The sequence below is a fragment of the Hippocampus bargibanti genome, linkage group LG10 (genome assembly GCF_051943395.1).
Source record: "Hippocampus bargibanti isolate YZ-2025 linkage group LG10, ASM5194339v1, whole genome shotgun sequence".
Classification (NCBI taxonomy): domain Eukaryota; kingdom Metazoa; phylum Chordata; class Actinopteri; order Syngnathiformes; family Syngnathidae; genus Hippocampus; species Hippocampus bargibanti.
In genome coordinates this window covers 19,864,349-19,889,223 of record NC_142743.1, presented here as the reverse complement: position 1 = coordinate 19,889,223, position 24,875 = coordinate 19,864,349, and the positions used below count along the sequence as shown (strand labels likewise).

The following is a 24,875-nucleotide window of genomic DNA, read 5'->3' as shown; positions in this document are numbered from 1 at the left end:
TTGGGTGTGGTGAGATTTTACAGGGGCAGACCAAAAGTGCAAACCTCTCAACTTTTATTATATCAAAGTCATAAGAGCATGAGAAGGTATACATATATCATGTTAAATATGAGGTGACTTATGAAATTAAGCAAAAAAAAAAAAAAAAAGGAAAGAGCTGTCGTAGGTCATTGTACAAAAATAAGCAGACTCATGCAATAATAATAATCATCATAAACCTTTATGTACAATGTTGTTTGCTCACAAGCCAATTTACATTTGAGTCAGTTGAACAAAGTTGTAAAATTCAAAGAAACATTTAATCAAGAAATTTGTAATTTGGGGGGAAAAACAATACGAGGGAAACTGTCACCACTTCTGATATGACTTGGTGAAATACAAGAACCATACAGTTGTATAACATACATACATATGTACATGCATACGTACATACATACATACATACATACATACACACACACACACCGATATTCATACATACACACACACACAGATACATACATACATACATACACACACACACAGATACATACACACACACATTTACATACACACATGCATACAAGTACGTATGTACGTACATATGTATGTATGTACGTATGCATGTATACATTTCAAGTATTGCTGAAATCAACTTCTACACAATATTCAAATGTTTTGACGAGAAACTGTGTCTTAGTTCTATTAGGTCCTAAAATCGAACCCTCCTTTGTTACTTCTATTTGGAAACTTGGGTCAAAGAGTAAGTCACAGATGTAATCTGGTAATTTTTCATTTTTCAAAATAAAACATAGTTCGGACTCAGATAATAAATAATACGGGAATTATGTAAATTATTTATTCTTTCTGCACAGCCCGGTACCAAATGACCTAGATGGCCGAAACTGCAGTTACATCCCCAAATTTAGACCTGTTACTGGGTCATCTTTAAAAATCCTGACTGCTATTGTATTGATCACTCATTTTTGGTCCAAAAAAAAACTGATTTTGACTGCATCATTTGGTGTGTTATGCTAAGTCACGATGCATTTTAGTACTTTTGCATCACAATTCCAATAATTGGGCATTGAAATGAAACATTTCATCTTGACAACTTATTTTTAACTCTCCAGAAACTATCTTTCACAAATGAGGTGATACAATGCAGAGGAAAGACAACAGCAGAGGGACGAGAGATTTTATGTCAGTCATTGCCAGTGAACAAGTGTTACAAATTCAACAATGTAACTTTCTGAACAGTCGCTCAACAGTGTAAGTGTGTGTCATCCCCAAATTAAGGAGTTGGAGTCTGTGGAAGAGTGACTTTCCCACTCAAACAAGGCCAGCAGAATGCTTTGGATCACCGGTGGTCGAGATGTCGGATGTCAGTGCTCATAAAATGAGGCTGAGGAATCGTTGACATTGTGAAGTCCCCTCCATCTCCTCAGTCGGGTTTTGCTCCTTGCATTTTGACCACCACCACACTGGCTCCGGCCCGGCCCAGACACAGCGGTGCCACCTGATAAATGCAAAGAATCATCACATCATGGCTGCATGCAACAAGTCCTCAGTTTCATTCTTAATCGCACTTTTACAAAAACGGCAACAGCAAAAACGTGTTTTTGGTTTTGTTATCGTGGGAAAAAAAAGCAAAAAACATTTTCCATGTACAGTAAACCTTTTTTTTCCAATGCAAAACTGTACATACTGCAGAATGGAACCAAAAATAATTTAATAGTTTAAAGAACGGTGTTGTAAAACAATATTTTGCTGCTGCGCCTATTCGTCCTAACTGTAACGTCTTTTTCTACTGAAGCAGTCTTTCTCCGAGAGAAGAACATTGTTATCGGTAGTGGTTGGAACTCTTTTTTGTCTTTCTTTTTTTTAAGAATAGAGAACTGTCAAAGCCAGTGTGTTTGATTTTATTCTGCTTTGTTTGCAATGTTGTTGTTTGCAGTGTTGTTTCTTTTACTTTGTTTGCACATTTTCATGCCATCAACAGGTGTTTTTACCCTGAAAAAATGGCGATGTATAGTAAGGCGTTTTTACCCTGAAAAAAAAAACCGAAAATGTATAGTAAGGCGTTATTCGGCCAAAAAAAACGACCATGTATATAGTAAGGCGTTTTTAGCCTGAAAAAGAACCGACCATGTATAGTAAGGCGTTTTGAGCCCGAAAAAAACGACCATGTATAGTAAGGCGTTTTTAGCCCGAAAAAAACGACCATGTATAGTAAGGCGTTTTTAGCCTGAAAAAAACGACCATGTATAGTAAGGCGTTTTTAGACGGAAAAAAACACCATGTATAGTAAGGCGTTTTTGACGCAAAAAACGACCATGTATAGTAAGGCGTTTTTGACGCAAAAAACGACCATGTATAGTAAGGCGTTTTTGACGCAAAAAACGACCATGTATAGTAAGGCGTTTTTAGACGAAAAAAAACACCATGTATAGTAAGGCGTTTTTGACGCAAAAAACGACCATGTATAGTAAGGTGTTTTTGACGCAAAAAACGACCATGTATAATAAGGCGTTTTTGACGCAAAAAACGACCATGTATAGTAAGGCGTTTTTGACGCAAAAAACGACCATGTATAGTAAGCCGTTTTTGACCAAAAAAACGACCATGTATAGTAAGGCTTTTTTGACGCAAAAAAACGACCATGTATAGTAAGGCGTTTTTAGCCTGAAAAAACGACCATGTATGGTAAGGCGTTTTTAGACGAAAAAAACACCATGTATAGTAAGGCGTTTTTGACGCAAAAAACGACCATGTATAGTAAGGCGTTTTTGACGCAAAAAAAACGACCATGTATAGTAAGGCGTTTTTGACGCAAAAAACGACCATGTATAGTAAGGCGTTTTTAGCCCGAAAAAAAACGACCATGTATAGTAAGGCGTTTTTAGCCTGAAAAAACGACCATGTATGGTAAGGCGTTTTTAGACGAAAAAAACACCATGTATAGTAAGGCGTTTTTGACGCAAAAAACGACCATGTATAGTAAGGCGTTTTTGACGCAAAAAACGACCATGTATAGTAAGGCGTTTTTGACGCAAAAAACGACCATGTATAGTAAGGCGTTTTTAGACGAAAAAAACACCATGTATAGTAAGGCGTTTTTGACGCAAAAAACGACCATGTATAGTAAGGCTTTTTTGACGCAAAAAAACGACCATGTATAGTAAGGCGTTTTTAGCCCGAAAAAAAACGACCATGTATAGTAAGGCGTTTTTAGCCTGAAAAAACGACCATGTATAGTAAGGCGTTTTTAGACGAAAAAAAAAAAAAACACCATGTATAGTAAGGCGTTTTTGACACAAAAAACGACCATGTATAGTAAGGCGTTTTTGACGCAAAAAACGACCATGTATAGTAAGGCGTTTTTGACGCAAAAAACGACCATGTATAGTAAGGCGTTTTTGACCAAAAAAACGACCATGTATAGTAAGGCTTTTTTGACGCAAAAAAACGACCATGTATAGTAAGGCGTTTTTAGCCCGAAAAAAAACGACCATGTATAGTAAGGCGTTTTTAGCCTGAAAAAACGACCATGTATAGTAAGGCGTTTTTAGTTACAAAAAACACCATGTATAGTAAGGCGTTTTTGACGCAAAAAACGACCATGTATAGTAAGGCGTTTTTGACGCAAAAAACGACCATGTATAGTAAGGCGTTTTTGACGCAAAAAACGACCATGTATAGTAAGGCGTTTTTAGCCCGAAAAAAAACGACCATGTATAGTAAGGCGTTTTTAGCCTGAAAAAACGACCATGTATGGTAAGGCGTTTTTAGACGAAAAAAACACCATGTATAGTAAGGCGTTTTTGACGCAAAAAACGACCATGTATAGTAAGCCGTTTTTGACCAAAAAAACGACCATGTATAGTAAGGCTTTTTAGCCCGAAAAAAAACGACCATGTATAGTAAGGCGTTTTTAGACGAAAAAAACACCATGTATAGTAAGGCGTTTTTGACGCAAAAAACGACCATGTATAGTAAGGCGTTTTTGACGCAAAAAACGACCATGTATAGTAAGGCGTTTTTGACGCAAAAAACGACCATGTATAGTAAGGCGTTTTTGACGCAAAAAACGACCATGTATAGTTAGGCGTTTTTAGACGAAAAAAACACCATGTATAGTAAGGCGTTTTTGACGCAAAAAACGACCATGTATAGTAAGGCGTTTTTGACGCAAAAAACGACCATGTATAGTAAGGCGTTTTTGACGCAAAAAAACGGCCATGTATAGTAAGGCGTTTTTGACGCAAAAAACACCATGTATAGTAAGGCTTTTTTGACGCAAAAAAACGACCATGTATAGTAAGGCGTTTTTAGCCCGAAAAAACGACCATGTATAGTAAGGCGTTTTTAGCCCGAAAAAAACAACCATGTATAGTAAGGCGTTTTTAGCCCGAAAAAACGACCATGTATAGTAAGGCGTTTTTGACGCAAAAAACGACCATGTATAGTAAGGCGTTTTTAGACGAAAAAAACACCATGTATAGTAAGGCGTTTTTAGCCCGAAAAAACGACCATGTATAGTAAGCCGTTTTTGACGCAAAAAACGACCATGTATAGTAAGGCTTTTTTGACACAAAAAACGACCATGTATAGTAAGGCGTTTTTGACGCAAAAAAACGACCATGTATAGTAAGGCGTTTTTGACGCAAAAAAACGACCATGTATAGTAAGGCTTTTTTGACCAAAAAAACGACCATGTATAGTGAGGCGTTTTTAGCCCGAAAAAACGACCATGTATAGTAAGGCGTTTTTAGACGAAAAAAACACCATGTATAGTAAGGCGTTTTTGACCGAAAAAACGACCATGTATAGTAAGGCTTTTTTGACACAAAAAAACGACCATGTATAGTAAGGCGTTTTTAGACCGAAAAAAACGACCATGTATAGTAAGGCGTTTTTAGCCCAAAAGAAACGACCATGTATAGTAAGGCGTTTTTAGCCCCAAAAAAACGACCATGTATAGTAAGGCATTTTTAGCCCGAAAAAACGACCATGTATAGTAAAGCGTTTTTGACAGAAAAAACGACCATGTATAGTAAGGCATTTTTGACGCAAAAAAACGACCATGTATAGTAAGGCGATCATGTATAGTAAGGCGTTTTTGACCAAAAAAACGACCATGTATAGTAAGGCTTTTTTGACACAAAAAACGACCATGTATAGTAAGGCGTTTTTAGCCCAAAAAAACGACCATGTATAGTAAGGCGTTTTTAGCCTGAAAAAACGACCATGTATAGTAAGGCGTTTTTAGACGAAAAAAACACCATGTATAGTAAGGCGTTTTTGACGCAAAAAACGACCATGTATAGTAAGGCGTTTTTGACGCAAAAAACGACCATGTATAGTAAGGCGTTTTTGACGCAAAAAACGACCATGTATAGTAAGGCGTTTTTGACGCAAAAAACGACCATGTATAGTAAGGCGTTTTTGACGCAAAAAACGACCATGTATAGTAAGCCGTTTTTGACGCAAAAAACGACCATGTATAGTAAGGCGTTTTTGACGCAAAAAACGACCATGTATAGTAAGCCGTTTTTGACCAAAAAAACGACCATGTATAGTAAGGCTTTTTTGACGCAAAAAAACGACCATGTATAGTAAGGCGTTTTTAGCCCGAAAAAAAACGACCATGTATAGTAAGGCGTTTTTAGCCTGAAAAAACACCATGTATAGTAAGGCGTTTTTGACGCAAAAAACGACCATGTATAGTAAGGCGTTTTTGACGCAAAAAACGACCATGTATAGTAAGGCGTTTTTGACGCAAAAAACGACCATGTATAGTAAGGCGTTTTTGACGCAAAAAACGACCATGTATAGTAAGGCGTTTTTGACGCAAAAAACGACCATGTATAGTAAGGCGTTTTTGACGCAAAAAACGACCATGTATAGTAAGGCGTTTTTGACGCAAAAAACGACCATGTATAGTAAGGCGTTTTTAGACGAAAAAAACACCATGTATAGTAAGGCGTTTTTGACGCAAAAAACGACCATGTATAGTAAGGCGTTTTTGACGCAAAAAACGACCATGTATAGTAAGGCGTTTTTGACGCAAAAAACGACCATGTATAGTAAGGCGTTTTTGACGCAAAAAACGACCATGTATAGTAAGGCGTTTTTAGACGAAAAAAACACCATGTATAGTAAGGCGTTTTTGACGCAAAAAACGACCATGTATAGTAAGGCGTTTTTGACGCAAAAAACGACCATGTATAGTAAGGCGTTTTTGACGCAAAAAACGACCATGTATAGTAAGGCGTTTTTGACCAAAAAAACGACCATGTATAGTAAGGCGTTTTTGACGCAAAAAAACGACCATGTATAGTAAGGCGTTTTTAGCCCGAAAAAAAACGACCATGTATAGTAAGGCGTTTTTAGCCTGAAAAAACGACCATGTATAGTAAGGCGTTTTTAGACGAAAAAAACACCATGTATAGTAAGGCGTTTTTGACGCAAAAAACGACCATGTATAGTAAGGCGTTTTTGACGCAAAAAACGACCATGTATAGTAAGGCGTTTTTGACGCAAAAAACGACCATGTATAGTAAGGCGTTTTTGACGCAAAAAACGACCATGTATAGTAAGGCGTTTTTGACGCAAAAAACGACCATGTATAGTTAGGCGTTTTTAGACGAAAAAAACACCATGTATAGTAAGGCGTTTTTGACGCAAAAAACGACCATGTATAGTAAGGCGTTTTTGACGCAAAAAACGACCATGTATAGTAAGGCGTTTTTGACGCAAAAAACGACCATGTATAGTAAGGCGTTTTTGACGCAAAAAACGACCATGTATAGTAAGGCGTTTTTGACGCAAAAAACGACCATGTATAGTTAGGCGTTTTTAGACGAAAAAAACACCATGTATAGTAAGGCGTTTTTGACGCAAAAAACGACCATGTATAGTAAGGCGTTTTTGACGCAAAAAACGACCATGTATAGTAAGGCGTTTTTGACGCAAAAAAACGACCATGTATAGTAAGGCGTTTTTGACGCAAAAAACGACCATGTATAGTAAGCCGTTTTTGACCAAAAAAACGACCATGTATAGTAAGGCTTTTTTGACGCAAAAAAACGACCATGTATAGTAAGGCCTTTTTAGCCCGAAAAAACGACCATGTATAGTAAGGCGTTTTTAGACGAAAAAAACACCATGTATAGTAAGGCGTTTTTAGCCCGAAAAAAACAACCATGTATAGTAAGGCGTTTTTAGCCCGAAAAAACGACCATGTATAGTAAGCCGTTTTTGACGCAAAAAACGACCATGTATAGTAAGGCTTTTTTGACACAAAAAATGACCATGTATAGTAAGGCGTTTTTGACGCAAAAAAACGACCATGTATAGTAAGCCGTTTTTGACGCAAAAAAACGACCATGTATAGTAAGGCTTTTTTGACCAAAAAAACGACCATGTATAGTGAGGCGTTTTTAGCCCGAAAAAACGACCATGTATAGTAAGGCGTTTTTAGACGAAAAAAACACCATGTATAGTAAGGCGTTTTTGACCGAAAAAACGACCATGTATAGTAAGGCTTTTTTGACACAAAAAACGACCATGTATAGTAAGGCGTTTTTAGACCGAAAAAAACGACCATGTATAGTAAGGCGTTTTTAGCCCAAAAAAAACGACCATGTATAGTAAGGCGTTTTTAGCCCCAAAAAAACGACCATGTATAGTAAGGCGTTTTTAGCCCGAAAAAACGACCATGTATAGTAAGGCGTTTTTAGACGAAAAAAACACCATGTATAGTAAGGCGTTTTTGACGCAAAAAACGACCATGTATAGTAAGGCGTTTTTGACGCAAAAAACGACCATGTATAGTAAGCCGTTTTTGACCAAAAAAACGACCATGTATAGTAAGGCTTTTTTGACGCAAAAAACGACCATGTATAGTAAGGCGTTTTTGACGCAAAAAACGACCATGTATAGTAAGGCGTTTTTGACGCAAAAAACGACCATGTATAGTAAGGCTTTTTTGACCAAAAAACGACCATGAATAGTAAGGCATTTTTGACGCAAAAAACGACCATGTATAGTTAGGCGTTTTTGACCAAAAAAACGACCATGTATAGTAAGGCTTTTTTGACACAAAAAACGACCATGTATAGTAAGCCGTTTTTGACGCAAAAAACGACCATGTATAGTAAGGCGTTTTTGACCGAAAAAACGACCATGTATAGTAAGGCTTTTTTGACACAAAAAACGACCATGTATAGTAAGGCGTTTTTAGACCGAAAAAAACGACCATGTATAGTAAGGCGTTTTTAGCCCAAAAGAAACGACCATGTATAGTAAGGCGTTTTTAGCCCCAAAAAAACGACCATGTATAGTAAGGCGTTTTTAGCCCGAAAAAACGACCATGTATAGTAAGGCGTTTTTGACAGAAAAAACGACCATGTATAGTAAGGCATTTTTGACGCAAAAAACGATCATGTATAGTAAGGCGTTTTTGACCAAAAAAACGACCATGTATAGTAAGGCTTTTTTGACACAAAAAACGACCATGTATTGTAAGGCGTTTTTAGCCCAAAAAAAACGACCATGTATAGTAAGGCGTTTTTAGCCCGAAAAAAACGACCATGTATAGTAAGGCGTTTTTAGCCCGAAAAAAACGACCATGTATAGTAAGGCGTTTTTAGCCCGAAAAAACGACCATGTATAGTAAGGCGTTTTTAGACGAAAAAAACACCATGTATAGTAAGGCGTTTTTGACGCAAAAAACGACCATGTATAGTAAGGCGTTTTTGACGCAAAAAACGACCATGTATAGTAAGCCGTTTTTGACCAAAAAAACGACCATGTATAGTAAGGCTTTTTTGACGCAAAAAACGACCATGTATAGTAAGGCGTTTTTGATGCAAAAAACGACCATGTATAGTAAGGCGTTTTTGACCAAAAAAACGACCATGTATAGTAAGGCGTTTTTGACGCAAAAAACGACCATGTATAGTAAGGCTTTTTTGACCAAAAAACGACCATGAATAGTAAGGCATTTTTGACGCAAAAAACGACCATGTATAGTTAGGCGTTTTTGACCAAAAAAACGACCATGTATAGTAAGGCTTTTTTGACACAAAAAACGACCATGTATAGTAAGCCGTTTTTGACGCAAAAAACGACCATGTATAGTAAGGCGTTTTTGACGCAAAAAACGACCATGTACAGTAAGGCGTTTTTAGACGAAAAAAACACCATGTATAGTGAGGCGTTTTTGACGCAAAAAACGACCATGTATAGTAAGGCGTTTTTAGCCCGAAAAAAAACAACCATGTATAGTAAGGCGTTTTTACCCTGACAAAAACGACCATGTATAGTAAGGCGTTTTTAATCCCGAAAAAAACGACCATGTATAGTAAGGCGTTTTTACTCATAAAAAAACGACCATGTATAGTAAGGCGTTTTTACCCTGAAAAAAAATGACCATGTATAGTAAGGTGTTTTTACCCTGAAAAAAACGACCATGTATAGTAAGGCGTTTTTAGCTTGAAAAAAACGCCCATGTATAGTAAGGCGTTTTTACCCTGACAAAAACGACCATGTATAGTAAGGCGTTTTTACCCTGACAAAAACGACCATGTATAGTAAGGCGTTTTTATCCCGAAAAAAACGACCATGTATAGTAAGGCGTTTTTACTCATAAAAAAACGACCATGTATAGTAAGGCGTTTTTACCCTGAAAAAAAATGACCATGTATAGTAAGGTGTTTTTACCCTGAAAAAAAAAAACGACCATGTATAGTAAGGCGTTTTTAGCTTGAAAAAAACGCCCATGTATAGTAAGGCGTTTTTACCCTGACAAAAACGACCATGTATAGTAAGGCGTTTTTACTCAGAAAAAAACGACCATGTATAGTAAGGCGTTTTTACCCTGAAAAAAAATGACCATGTATAGTAAGGTGTTTTTACCCTGAAAAAAACGACCATGTATAGTAAGGCGTTTTTAGCTTGAAAAAAACGCCCATGTATAGTAAGGCGTTTTTACCCTGACAAAAACGACCATGTATAGTAAGGCGTTTTTAGCCCAAAAAAAACGACCATGTATAGTAAGGCGTTTTCACCCTGACAAAAACGATCATGTATAGTAAGGCGTTTTTAGATTGAAAAAAACGACCATCTTCAGTGAACCCTCATTTATCGCGGGATAATACGTTCCGAAAATAGCCCGCGATAGGTGAAATCCGCGAAGTACAATGTCGTAAAAATAAGTGTTTTTTTTACAATGCAAAACTGTACATACTGCAGAATGAAACAAAAAATAAAACCTCTTTTTTAATGATTTAAAGAACGGTGTTGTCAAACAATATTTTGCTCCTTTGCCTGAACTTGCCAGATCTGTCTCGTATGCGCCAGGAGTGTCATTTTTCATTGCCTCAGTGTGCGTTTGTGTACCTGAGACCACTCGTTGGTCTGAGGGTCATAAGCCTCTACGGTGTTGAGATACATTTGGCCATCGTAGCCGCCGACGGCGTACAGACGATCGCCGAGGAGACAAACTCCCACAGCGTCTCTGCTGATACTCATGGGGGCCACCGCTGTCCACGCATCAGTCTGAGGGTCGTACCTGTTCACAGGAATACACATTTGCATTTTCGTGCACCACAAGTTGACCATAGTCGTCATCATAATTACACTACACAACGCGGTTTTTGGTGAGTTCGGTTCGGACAACTGTTTTAAACTCATTTTTGCCTGTGGAATCAAAAATCTATCTCCGTTTTTTTCTGTATCGTGTCTACAGAATGCCTGCTTTTGTTTTTTTTTTTTTTTAATAAAAATGTATGGATGTAAACAAAACACTGAGTAGGAATATGTTACACGTTTTGAAAATGGAAAAGAATGCATTAAATAAATAGAACCTACAACACAGTCTATTTTATTAGTCTATTAGCAGGATTATATATTACATAACACCATTATGCCAGCACCGTTTTTGATTGGGAGGAATGTTGGTGCGATTTGACTGTCATTGCTGGACAGCTCTGGGGCGATTGTGCTTTTTTGCGCCTGTAATGGGCAGCATTTTTACAGCCTCGCTTTGTTCAGCTGAAAGATCGGTGCAGTTGGACAATCTGCGGCTGGATGGATGCATGACATGAGAAGAAAGGAGCGTCGATGCGTATGTGGAACTGTCGCGGCTTCGATTTGAAGCGGATTTACGTGGGGCAGGAACTGTGAGACAATCTCTTTTCGTCAATAGACGCTCCAGCATCGTGTTTTCTTTGAACATTTAGCTTATTCGTGCACATTCCACCATGACGTCCCTCATCCACTGGTGAAAAGGACACTTTGATCCTCTTCTCTTTCATCTCGAACTGCTTCATGCAACAAAGAGGGTGCAGAAAGTGCTTAAGATTGAATGACTGCATGTCTATTGTATTGTGTCACATTATTTGTTATTTAGTTTTTTGACTTCAAGATGGCGCAGTGAGAATGGTTGCCTTTCCTGCAGCTCTTGTGTTTTGTTGTTCTACTTCTTTCTTTCCTTTCCTCTTCCTTTCAGAACTTTGCTGCTGTGAACTGTAAATTTCTCCACTGAAAGACTAATAAAGGCTAATCCAATCCAATCCAACGTCCATGGTTATATGTCTAAGAGAAAATGCAGCATTCATTTTATGCTAACTTTCTGTAGGCAGATATTGATAGCACTGACCGATTGGGAGCTGCGCACAGCTTCCACCCTACCGTATCAATTGTGACTGCATAGACAAGCTGCCATGTAGCTGTAGGCAACTCCAATCATCTAAAAATCTAAATCAACACTTTTTTTTTAATCTACACAGTTTTCCAGTGCGACGGTACCTTTCCACACAGTCACTTAGCCTGGAGGCCAGACATGATGCGGGAGCATCGTGACCTCCAATGGCATACAGGAAGCCATGCCACGTAGCCACACCCACGCCACCTCGCCGTTTCGCCATGGGAGCACAATCGTTCCACCTGGAGATGAAGGTCAGCATCTTAAAAGCCATCAGGCAGGGGGAGAAAACAGCCGGGCAGCAACGAATAGTGAGTAAAGCAGAGTATGGAGGCTTACCTGTTGGTGTGAGGATCAAAACACTCCACTGAACGCAGGCAGGAGGAACCGTCACGACCTCCCACTGCATATAACCTGGAAAAAAAGCCCCAAAACATATACAGTGAGACCCGCCTGTAGCCTCGTAGCTTAGCATTCGAGGCTAACAAATGTGATAGTTGACATTTCCCGTACATTCTCGTTCATGTGTACATTGAAAGTTATGTAGGTTTTATCGTTGGGAGTTATTTTGAGGACTTTTCATGCTTTTTTTGTGGATTGTTTTTATTATGACTGTTTTATTGTGAAGCCCTTTGTGGTTTTACCAGTGAAAAGTGCTATATAAATAAATCTTACTTACTTACTTAACTGTAGACCGCCAATTATCCGTGTGAGCCAAGCATTGTAAATTTATGAGGTTATCATGAATCCACAAATTTGTAGTAAAAATTCCAAATTTAATGACAGTATTTCTTAACTCATTCACTGCCAGACATGGACAAAAATGTGTCCACTCCAGCGCCAGAGTTTTTTTCATTGTCATTCAAATTGCAGGACCCACAGAATATTGAATTTTAGGACTACAAAACCATTAAATGCAGCATAAGAAACTTTAGACTCTCTTCTTTCATCAGAAAAAAATAATTATATGAGTCAGGAGTTATATGAGCTTGAAGTGAGGGCGGCTGTCCAAAATACAATGCAATACATACATATTGGTTTATAAAGCAGTTTAACAGTTGAAGCTGGGAAAAAAGGGCTAACATAGAAAAAAGGGAAATGCTGCCCCCTTGTGGAAAGGAAAACATTGCCAGAGGTCTTTATCTGCACCCAAGCAAGAAAAAAAAACAAAACCCAAACTAATTTGGGAATGGCGCTCTACATCATATTGTCAATTCCCGAATAAATTCATGAATGGCAGTGAATGAGTTAAGTTTCTTAAAGTCACAAGTTATTTCCTGGTCAACGACACCCTCTAGTGGACGTGTCACGTATCACACCACGCTCACAGCTGATTGATTCAGACGTAGCACTACTGAAGGCCTGTTGCGTAACTCTTCGAAGAAAATATTTGTTGTTGCATTAATTTTAATTTACAGCCTTTTTCAATTATCGGAGGAATTAGAGAAAACGAGGGAAGGATTTTGCAATTCCAAGAATGGTCTTTTGTCAGCTGTTCCTGGGAAATTCTCAGGAAACGCAAAAGGTTCAATACGAGAATGACTCATTTGGGCGTGGAGCAGCAAAAAATCTACTGCTCTTTGTCTCTGTTTTTGTAAAATTAATGTATCAAAAATGTGACGTAAGAGGGAAAGGGAAAAAAACTGCATTGACGAGCATGCAGAGTGACTTAGATATGTTTTATCTTTTTCATGATGCACTTCTGGACTGGTAAGACTTTGGAGGGACCACACAATTTGTGTTTTACATAATACAGTAAAGTCTCGTTATATCGATATTCAAGGGAGTCCGAAAAAATATCGATATAACCGGGACTATCGATATATCCGACCCTGTTTGCATGTAATTTTCTCCGTGCGTGCATACAAATAGTATCGATATAACCGGGACTATCGATATATCCGATATCGATATAACGAGACTTTACTGTAACTTACTTGTTGTTGAGTACTGCCACTCCGACGGTGCTTCTGGGTGTGGCCATACTGGCAACAAAGCTCCATTGGCGAGCTTGAGGGTCCCACCTAACAAAGTCAAATAAAGAGTAACCATCTCTCATTTTATGCCGACATCATTCCCGTGATAGTGAAAACAGTAGAGGAGATTGATATAAGCATAACTCAAAAATCGCTCTGATTTCATTGAGGTTGTCTAAATCAATTATAATTGTAATTTTAATTGGTGGATCAGGAACCAAAAGCGGCTTGGAGACTGATTGTAAATGATTGAAGTACTATTTGAAGTAGTATTTGTATTTTTTCATAAAAGTATTGAGGCTTAAAATGCGCCTACAAGGAACATGCAATCTTGATTCAGGGTCAGGAAACGTGACTCACTTTTGTTTTAGTCACTGGCGACGAGCTATTCTAGAAGCAGATACTGTGCTGAGCGCTCAGTCTTTGGCGAACGAACGTCATAGCAACCAATATGCTTCCGCCGATATATCAAGCTGACTTCACAATGGTCATTCACTGAGATGACACAAAGTGCAGCCTTCTCATCAACATGAGTTAATCCAAGGAACATGAAATGTTCGCTCACCTTTCTACTGTACTGAGGTAGCTCCAGCCATCATGTCCTCCTACCGCGTACATTGGCCCTTCAAGGACGGCGACACCTGCATCACCCCACCACATACATTTATTTATTATTATTTTAAGCTCAAAAAACGCACAGTGGTTCTGGACCACACAAAGGCTTGATTGCGAAGTGTTGGCGTGCAGAGCTGACAGCATTTGACACGTCCACACTTACAGGATTTACATATCAGTCCATCTGTTCCGCCAGATGTGCTCGTAACCTCACAAACCCGTAAGCACTCTTCCAAAAAAAAGCAGCAGAATGTCTTAGTCTATATATAATTGAATTTGTGGTCTTACAGCATAGGTGTCAAAGTTAAGACCCGGGGGGCCAAATGTGGCCCACCACATCATTTTATTCGGCCCACGAAAGCAAATCAAACTTGTGAAATTCCATGATGCTTGATAAAGTCCGAACCAAAATTTCCAATTGTCGTATGAAAACCACAATAACAGTCATTATTTTTGACTTCAAATTTTAAAACTAGTTAGTCATTAATTTGTTGTGCAGTCTATATGTAATATGTGGAGGTGATTTAACATTGTAATGGCTTTCCCAAATTCATAAAAGTCTCGAGAGGAAACGATGACTAACTACAATGATTGCATCAACATAAGGTGGTTGTGCTATTTGCAGTACAATATTCCAGTTTTTTTTCATTCACATGTGATTATTATCTATTAGCTATCTATTAGCGGTCTAGCTAGCTGGCTAGTTATATATCTGGCTATCTATTAGCTAGCTAGCGTTCTATCTATTTGAGTTACTTCCGGGTTGAGTGAACGCTGGCGCGTGTGGCTGTCGCTGCTCACCCAGAGAAAAAGTTATCACTCTAAAGTGACCTTTAGAGTTTTGAAAGGCGCTTATAAATGAAATTTATTATTATTATTATTATTATTATTATTATTATAATGTGGCCTATGGCGTTGGAGTTTGGCACCAAAACATTAAAGGGTTCACGGCCCACCCTCTGCAAGTGTCCTTGAACACAACACAGACTCAGAGAGAGCTAAAGTGCTACGATGACGCCAAAGCAACCTTTGACTGTAACCAGAACGTCTCAACAGATAAAAAATTAATTTCAATCCTTTTCCACATTGCACTTGGGTTTTCTTTGCTTGCTGCCAAGTCAGCCGAGAAATAACAGGGAAGCTTTTCCCGCCCGCCGCTTGTACTCAAATCACTCTCCTATTGGATAGCTCTCCTGACATCACCACAACGCCACTGTAGAATAGAATATTTGAGATTGGGGTCACTGGGAGATGCGCAATCGCCTTGCGGCATTCCTTCCTCATTTCCCAGATCTCATAATACACAAAGAATGGGTTCATCAACAGTGCGGTGTGCGTTGGTTGTTTGAAAAGGCCTGAAGGGATCTGAATAAATGCTTAAATCATTCACCAATAAGAACACTTTCCTCACCTAGGCCGTGTCTGTGCGTGGATATGGGCGGCATGACACTCCAGGTCTTGCACTGAGGGTTATAACACTCCACCGTGTTGAGGGTCTTGAGTCCATCTCGGCCCCCCACCACATAGAGGCGGCCATCCAGGACGGCGACGCCAAACTGAAGCCTCCGACCGCTCATGGTCGCCACCTGCGTCCACGTGTCCCGCCGTAGACAATACTGCTCAATACTGGTAGCACCTGCATTGAGCCACATTAAAAAAAAAATGCATAAAACAGAGGATTATTTTACACGTAAGCACAGATGAATGATAAATCCATCTTTATAAAGGACCGACGCCCGTCACAAAACCACAGGAATGACCCGTATTGCTCTGACGGGTGCATTTGTGTTGCAACGATCAAGCTACCTTTTGTGGCGTCCATTCCCCCCACCGCAAACATGGCCCCGACCGTGGCCTTGCGGGGCCGCGTGCGCGAGCTTTGAAGCAGGGGCCGGCGATGGGGCATGAGATGGTACTTCATTCCTTCCATCAGCAACCGCTGGCAGTCCACGCTGTCTCGGAGCATGGGGGTGGTCTCCAGGTCTGCTAAGAACTGAGCGCACACATTAAATTTGAATATATGTACTCACACCTTCATCTATATTCTCTCTCTGAAGAACAAACAGATAAGTTTCAATGCATTATGGAATTTCACAAGTGTAACTGGCTTTCGCGGGCCGAATATAATGATGTGGAGGGCCAGATTTGGCCCCCGGACTTTGACTTTGACACCTGTGCATTAAAACATGGACATGGGTGTGATTGAAGATGATTGTGTACATACAGTATAGTCAAAGCAGAGCAACTCTGCAATCGTAGCCGCCAAAAAAAAAAAAAAAAAAAAAGAAACATGCCTCCAAAATTAAGTGAACGCGCTCACGGAATGAATAAATCAATTTTCAGAGCATACCAGCATGGAAGCAAAATGGATAAGCAGCTTACACCGCAGGGAGAATCCTTCAATTGAGCTCACTCAGTGAGAGACACATTAGGGCGAGCCTCTATTTGCTGCGCGTGTCATAAAGGAGGACAGAGACACACACACACCAACGCACACAATTCTCATGGATGATGATGACACATTTGAGTCGATGCTAAATTTTTATGTGTCAAGGTAATTGCATCCCGTGGCCGATTTGACGCGTCTTGACATTTAATCAACGGGGGGGAAAAAAGGATTGATGGCTGCAGGCTTACAGCCAGCTGATTGTTCTATTTACGGCCAACAGATGCTACACTGATTGCCTACGATTTTGCGTAAATGTGTGTTTGAGGTGATTGAAATGAAGGAGAAGGAGTCCACTTGATGGGGAAATCCAGAGAGACTAAGATTGCGAACCTGCTAATAGGGCAATGAATGAATATTTATGATGCATTTTTAAGAGAGTGTTTTTTTCACACTTTATTGGCATTTTACAAGTCCTGATGTAGCTCAATCGCAATCCATTTGCCAGTTTAATGTGCAGTCGATGACTTTCACGAAAATGCTCTCTCTCCGGCTATCGCTTAGTCTGCCTTGTCTGCCATCCATCTTGCCACTGATTGCATGTTTCAGCAACCTGTGACTGGGCCAGTGTCATATATCTCAGGCGTGAAGAGTGATTGAGGCAGATAAAGCGAAAAGAGGGACACGAGGGCACCGAGTGGTGGTTTGTCTCTGATGCAGAGATTTATCTGGTCATTTTGGTCTGAAAAAGTCGGAAATCCGCCGATCGGCGGAAAATTCTCATCCTTGTACTTTACGATGTCTCTATCGTAACGACTTTGTCTCCACAATACAATACAATTTTCTGTCCTTTCTGGTTTTTTTCTGTAAGACCTCACTTTTTCTGTAAGACCAACCCTTTTTTGTTGTTTGTTTTGCATTACTACATTACGTCACTTTATTTACGACACTACCTCACTTCACATACGTCACTACCTCACTTTACATACAACACTGACTTTGACTTTGCCAACTTGGGACTGCGCCCAACCAGCATGGATCAGTTTTTCTTCCTTTCGTTTCCACTCATGACATAAACTGTGTATCTCCACATTTTAATACGTGTGATTCAATTGCAGTTGAAATCACAAAGTCCTCCACAAGCATATGGCACAACTCTCACCTGTGGCTGGAGCAGCGGCAGTCTGACAAGAGCGAGAAGCGCCGGCAGGTGACGTTGTCTGGTATCCACGTCGTGATGCACCCAAGAGAGCAAAGCGGTTACCACCGTCTCCTCATCCGGAACATTAAGATCATCCGACATGAGCAGCCTCTCCATCTCATCCACTGGAAGCAGCATGAACTCTTGGCCCCCAACCACCTCCACAAAATGATCCTGGTTGGGGGTGCAAGAGAGACAACAGTTATTGGGAGTCTCAAAACAATGCGTGATGAACAGACTAACTCATTTCAACTCATGAATATGTTATTAATCGACATGCAATGATGGAATGATTTTTTTTCTTCAAGCTTCTCAAAGTGCAGAGATGACGAAGTGGTGAGCACCCACCATGGTGTAGGTGTGAGCGGCCCTTTGTAGGTCGTGGCAGCCCTGAGCGTTGGCGTAGGAGCTGATGCCGAGGCAATTGGAAGGGTGGAGCTGCTTCAAGAGGAAGGAACAACAAGCCTGAACCGCAGAAGACAACTGAAGAAGACAAGAGGCGGACAGCAAAGACTCAATGGTGTCCTCCCTCAACTCCAGGCGACCTGAAGACAAAAAGAGATGGGGAAGAAAAATATGACAAAAAGGGGTAGGGGGAGAACAACAACAAAAAAAGCAATAGGACTTAGGGGTACCTATCTAAACAACAAAACTCTGTGAGTGCAGACCTCCACTATATCTATTTGAGTTACTTCCGGGTTAAGTGAACGGTGGCGCATGTGGCTGCCGCTGCTCACCCGCAGAAAAACTGATCCTGTGACTGTAAAGTGACCCTGAGAGTTTTGAAAGGCGCTTATAAATGAAATGTATTATTATTATTATTATTATTATTATTATTATTATTATTAATATTATTATTATTATTATTATTATTATTATTATTATTATTATTATTACAAATGTAAATTTCTCCACTGCGAGACTAAATCCAATCCAATAATAATAATAATAATAAGAATAATAATAATAATAATAATTATTATTATTATTATTATTGGGAATTGCCTTGACTAAAGATAAAGAATCTACCCAAGACCAATCGTGTATCCAAAAAGTTCGAGATACTACATTTTTTTCCGAAAAATCCTGTCTATTCACGTAGCTTAAAAATATATGTTTTAAAATATAATTTTTTACAATTATATTATCTAAAATACTAAAAGAAATGAAAATGAAAGACAACCAAAGCACTGTTTTATGACCAGCAATGTGCTCAACAAAATTTCAGACAAAAATGTGACACTCTAAGCACGGGAGCAACATAAAAACAAATCCTACCTGTGTAGGCAAATTGCACCAGAATCCACAATGCATCTGGGTCCACACCCTCCATCTTCACCTCCTCCTGTTTGGCCTCCCGCACATCACTGGTGAACATGGCCGCAAAGTAGTCGGACACAGATGAGAGAACCAGCCTGTGAGAGGTGAGAAGTTAGACTAGTATCACTCCAGAAATCATTCTTGGACTTAACCCTTCTATAATGATGCTTTGAGCTTGGAGACGATTACTCATCAATCACATCGCGGACCATATGGAAAGACATCCGCTAATGTAGCTAATGAACAGTGTGAATGCTCACGTCGGAACAATGAAAAGGCCGCGGATGTACTCTAACAATAAAATGGACATAAGCGGTCATTCAAGAGCTTGTGGAAATTAACTGCGAATGTCGGCCATAACGAAGTCCCAATAAGAAAAACCATCCAGCTCCAGCTTGTGTTTGGATCAAGTCTTCATCCCACAAACATGCTGCTCATCCCCCTGAAAGCCAGACTTACTCATCCAAACACAAATCACATTCAGACACATTTATTGTCTCTCAGACATTCTGAATTTATAGAACCCGAAAGAGAATCTACCTACCTATCAGAGTGAGTAGTGTGGCCACCCCAAGACATTATTTCAGGTTTTTTTGCGGTATTGGGGGGTTTAACTTTTACTATTTTCAACTGCCTCTGAGACACTAAAAGTGTCAGAATATGATTGGATGAATGAGTCATTTTATTTAATCATTCTAGATGTTGTTTTCATCGGGTGGTTTCACCGTTTTGGCCTACCTGTGCGCAGGTATTCGTCTGTCTCCAGCCAGCAGCGTAACATCACACAACTGTCGACTCCTCAGGTAACCCTCCATCTTGCGGAAGGTGATGTCAGCGTGGGACAGTGCGCTGAAGAAGCCCTCCTCCGGACATGCACACGGCTCCATCGACACACAGGAGGACAGCGTGGCGTTGCTGTTTGATGTCCTGACAAACAAAATTTGAGTTTATCAATTGAGGCATCATGTGGAAAGCTTTACAGTTGCCTCGTCTTCCGCATTTCATCCTTGTCACACTCGTACTCCCTTCACCAAAGGCAAAACTTATAGAAGCAGAAGGAGCCTCTGCGGAGTGAAAATCTGCATACGTTTAGCCAAACGTAACCAATATAGGGATAATAAAAGCCTCAATTAAATTTTTCTAGGCTCCTTAAAATTCCATCTACTTTTTACACATTGTTGGCAATGGGAAGAGAGCAAGGAGACTGTGTGCTGGGAAGATGAAGCCCAGGGCTGTTCCGACTTCAGTTGAAGTGATAAGAGAGATGCGTCGAGCTCACAGATAAGAAATTAATTATAGCTACCGGGTGACTCATCAATCATCGCAGCTCCCGAGACAGCATTTCATTGATGGGAGTGGGTTTTAATTTAGAGGCTCCATCACTGAGTGATGAAAAAATGAACTGATGTTACCTTTAGGGATGATCCTCATTCAAAAACCGAGACCCGACATAATTAAAGGACATTACAACTGGATGAATCCACTCGTATACAGGCTATCTATCTATCTATCTATCTATCTATCTATCTATCTATCTATCTATCTATCTATCTATCTATCTATCTATCTATCTATCTATCTATCTATCTATCTATCTATCTATCTATCTATCTATCTATCTATCTATCTATCTATACACTGTATACTGTTATACTTTAAAACTAGATCACTCAGTGTTCCATTCATCATTGCATCCGTCCATCTTCTCCTCATTCAAGTGTGCTACTCGGACCAATAAAACCGCCATTGCAAATTACTTTTGCTCTTCAATCGTGTTATTACAGGTGACTAAAATCAATATTTGTACATTTACAACAAAGCGCATGGAGGATTCTACATGAGAGCCACTGGCATTCAAAGCAACTCCCCCTCCGAGATTTATGGCCTGATGATAAGTGAACTTTGAGAGCGCCTTTCAGGGAACATTTTGGATTTTAGTGCTTTGTTTCAGCCCCGCTCATCTCATCAACTCTATGGGTGAGGGTAAAGAAAAAAAAAAATCAACTGCAGATAATTCTAGCGAGTATCTAGTCACTAGATGCTCACTAGATTCTAGTGTGTAAAATAGTGCCTTTGCTTCACATTACTTGTTTGTGTTCATGTCAACTTTCTTGTCAAATGTGCTCCATGTGAATTTTTTTTCCTCAGGACAGAGGAACCGCTGCGGGTGCCTGAGCCGCCCGGCATTAAAAGAACAGTTCACACAAATGACAAATACAGTAAAGTCTCGTTATATCGATATTCAAGGGAGTCCGAAAAAATATCGATATAACCGGGACTATCGATATATCCGACCCTGTTTGCATGTAATTTTCTCCGTGCGTGCATAGAAATAGTATCGATATAACCGGGACTATCGATATATCCGATATCGATATAACAAGACTTTACTGTAATAGAACCCAACACATAATACACAGACAGTTGTGCACTCGTAACCACTTTTCTGCATATACTTTGTTGTTGGAAGCAGCGATAGATGAAGGAGGAGCAAATCAAAGTACACTTTCACCAATAGATCAAAGACGGAATGCCGAAAATGAAAATTGTATAACTCTAATTCACATTTTCCCACCATCTGACAAAATACTTTTCCGCTCGTTCTAATTTTAAACCTGGAGGCCAAACCTAGCGTTCTGGTGCAGAACTTTGAAGTGGGCAAACGCTGCCTCGCAGTTCCCCCTTAATTGAGCCTGGCAGACACTCAGTGTGAAGAGGAGGAGAGAGTCTGTGGCAAATTAAGACCATTCCAGACTGCGATTCTAAACTGGTGTATCGGCAAGTGCGTACACACACAACTGTCGTTGTGTCATGGAATTCTATCACACGTCCTCGTGATTAACATTTTACACTGATGAGCCTGCAGGCAAACATCTCATCTGCATTTCGGCCGTGCCGGTCATATAACAGAAGTAAAATTAGTGGTCTGATTTTGAGGATTCATAGTTAACGCGAACAATACATTTCTTACAACTGACTCTGTTGTCTGGTAGCTTTCTCTTATTGTAATCGATTAATTAATTGCACAAATGTCAGTCAATGATGAAAAAATGATTGTTGATTAAATGTGTTTCTGTAAGATTGAAATACAATGTGGTGTGCACTAGCAAGGTCACATTTGATTCTGGCTCACCGAGTGTACTTTGGTGTCAAAAGTGTGGAAAGCTGATTTACGTGCAAGTGGAGGTCTGCTGTAGAATTATTTATCCGTGCAACATTAATCTGCTAAGTGCTGCAATGGCGTGGAACAAGTATTCCAAAGATTCCAGGAGACTCTCTCATCTAATCAAAACAATCTTTACCATGGTCAACAAAAGGGCATGCTTTTATTCTTATTTTATCACAACTGTCATTACAAATAGTGTGTCTTGTGATTTTTCTCAATTTTTTGGGGGATGAGGCAGAAAACCAATGGGCTCCAAACAAAGCCACGCTGGTACTATAACATACAGTCGAAAAGCGTCCTTCTTTTGGAAGCATCTGGCAATTTTACCCTTGATTGTAGGATGTGTAAATGTGCAAAAAAAATTGAAATCCCTTATTTGCAATAAGAACTACCTACAGTTTTTTTTTTTGGGGGGAAGGGGGCAGGTGAGGGTGGGAAAATGTTTATAGAGTATAAAGTCCTGAAGAACAGCTGTAAGGTCAGAAGTAATTGATTTCGGACCTGAGAGAGGTCAATCTCTCCAATTGCAAAGACTCAACACTTCCTATAACTGTTTTTAGCAACAGTTATGTTACCATTTGATTATCCAAAAAGATCTTGGCGTAAAAACGTTCAGGAGCTAAACCAGGTGTGAATTTGAATCCCTGGGGCGTGTCGCAACACAGTACCTTATTAACTCATCCATCCAAATTATTTTGCAAGCGCACAGTAAATTTGAGTATAAAATAACTCAAATCAAAGGGATCCATCGGAACATTTCTGACAAAGAACAACCTGGTCAAAACATACAACCTCCAGAGGAGGAGCAAAGGTGATGTAATGTATTAAACAACAACAAAGAGTCAGAGGGTAAAACGAAACCACATTAAAGCAGAATCACATTCAGAAAAAAACTGCATTTCAGCTTCCAGTAAATTCTTAAAACACAATTATGTCACATCACACTATGTTTTAATACACGTGAGAGTATGAATGGGGAAAATGAGCACGGATTATACAAGCATTCTACGAAATTCAATTTTCGATTCTACTCGGTAGCTCTTTACTGTCTAACATGTAGTCCATACTGTGATAGCTTTTTGTACTCCAGACCATACATGCTGCATGTAGAACCACATCTCTGCGTTGGTATGGCAACAACATGTGAAGGAACAAAGCTACTGTATATGCCAGCACAATATCCCCACAACCTCAATTTTCGCTCAGAACGTGATTTTTCTTCCCTCGGCTGTGACCCGATTGTCACATCTCCTCGTGTTAGTCTGCCCTAATTAAGAAAGAACATCATCGAACATATAGAGCTTTTGATTTTGGTCAAGAAGATTGGGATGTGACGTTGCTATACAAAAAAAAAAAGAATGAATTGTTCATCACGTGTAAGAGTAGTGAAAAACCTCATTCATCTTACATGACTGGTTACTGAAACAATTTCCTTGAAGCTAACGCAGGGCATTGGCGTATGGTGTTGATTTGCATCATTCTAAATGGGGTGTGTTCGAGCAAAGGATGGAGAAGACTCCTGATAAGTAGGGTTGTTAACGGGAGGCAAATTAGGTCTTCGAGCTGTTGTAAAGGTGCTCCGTCTTGCTTGTCTCGTCAGTGTTAATTGAGCAGTCCAAAACCACTGCGTCAGGTCTTCGATTGGACTTTTTGCAAGGAATTGGTGGACTCATATCTGTTCTCGCCGGTCTTGAATTTTAGGGGAGTATAGCAACCACGAGTAGTTTGATTTTAAAGAATGACTCATCGCAACCCGTCTGCTCCCCCCAAAATGGAACTTAAGTCACTTGTCCAACACTTTTCAGGTAAAAACACCGCCTCTTACCTGCAAGAGCTGGAGTCCGTATCAGGGTTGTTGATGTTCTCTTCGGTGCTGGGCGCCGCCGCCGCCTCCCCTTCGACGCCGACACGAGCGGTGGTGTCTAGTCTCTCGACTCCCAGCTGTAGCAGCGGGGCCTCGCCGGAAGGCTCCATGTTCGACACCGGGCGAGAGCGACGACGTGGCGGCGGAGAAGCCCACGCCGCGGGGGAGCTACTGCACTCCGGCTGACTGGCTGAGCGAGAACAAGAGTTCCCAATGGCTCCAGCTCCACCTGAGCCGCCCCGACTCCCCGCCGAATCAACAAACTTTCTGCTGTTGCAAAGATTCGACCCGGCGCTGCCGCTCGTCACTAGCCCGCCTTGGCTACTCCCGACGGCGGCTGAAGTCGAGCTTCCCCCGCTAAACGCAGAAGGACCCTCTGGGGAGGAGGAGTGGCCGCCCGATCTCCTCCCGGCAGAGTAGTCTCTGAGCGGCGGAGAATGAGGCGGAGGCACGGCGGGGTGACCGAACCACCTCCATCGGATCCTGAGGATCTGCTTGACATCGAACTCCTTCCGCGAGGAAGAGTTTGAGCTGCCACCGGACATAACAGCCAGGGCGCGGGGCGGAGGAATGGCGAGAGGCGGGCGCGCCTGCCACCCTGCCGGTTCACGGCTGAGCTCTCTGAGGCTCGCTCTCCTCGCTCACGTTAAATGTT

The 24,875-nt window shown here is 40.4% G+C and overlaps 1 protein-coding gene across 1 annotated transcript; it reads right to left on the bottom strand.

Annotated features, from left to right (window-relative positions):
- Positions 1-37: 37 nt before the first annotated feature.
- On the bottom strand, positions 38-24,875 carry klhl5 (kelch-like family member 5). Its single transcript, XM_089005958.1, has 13 exons — positions 24,182-24,875; positions 19,929-20,117; positions 19,149-19,285; positions 18,219-18,415; positions 17,832-18,044; positions 16,090-16,276; positions 15,695-15,919; positions 14,234-14,309; positions 13,630-13,716; positions 12,032-12,106; positions 11,797-11,934; positions 10,387-10,558; positions 38-1,498 (listed from the first exon to the last, which is right to left on the bottom strand). The coding sequence occupies exons 1-13, from the start codon at positions 24,763-24,765 to the stop codon at positions 1,424-1,426; spliced, it is 2,355 nt and encodes a 784-aa protein (XP_088862084.1). The 5' UTR covers positions 24,766-24,875; the 3' UTR covers positions 38-1,423.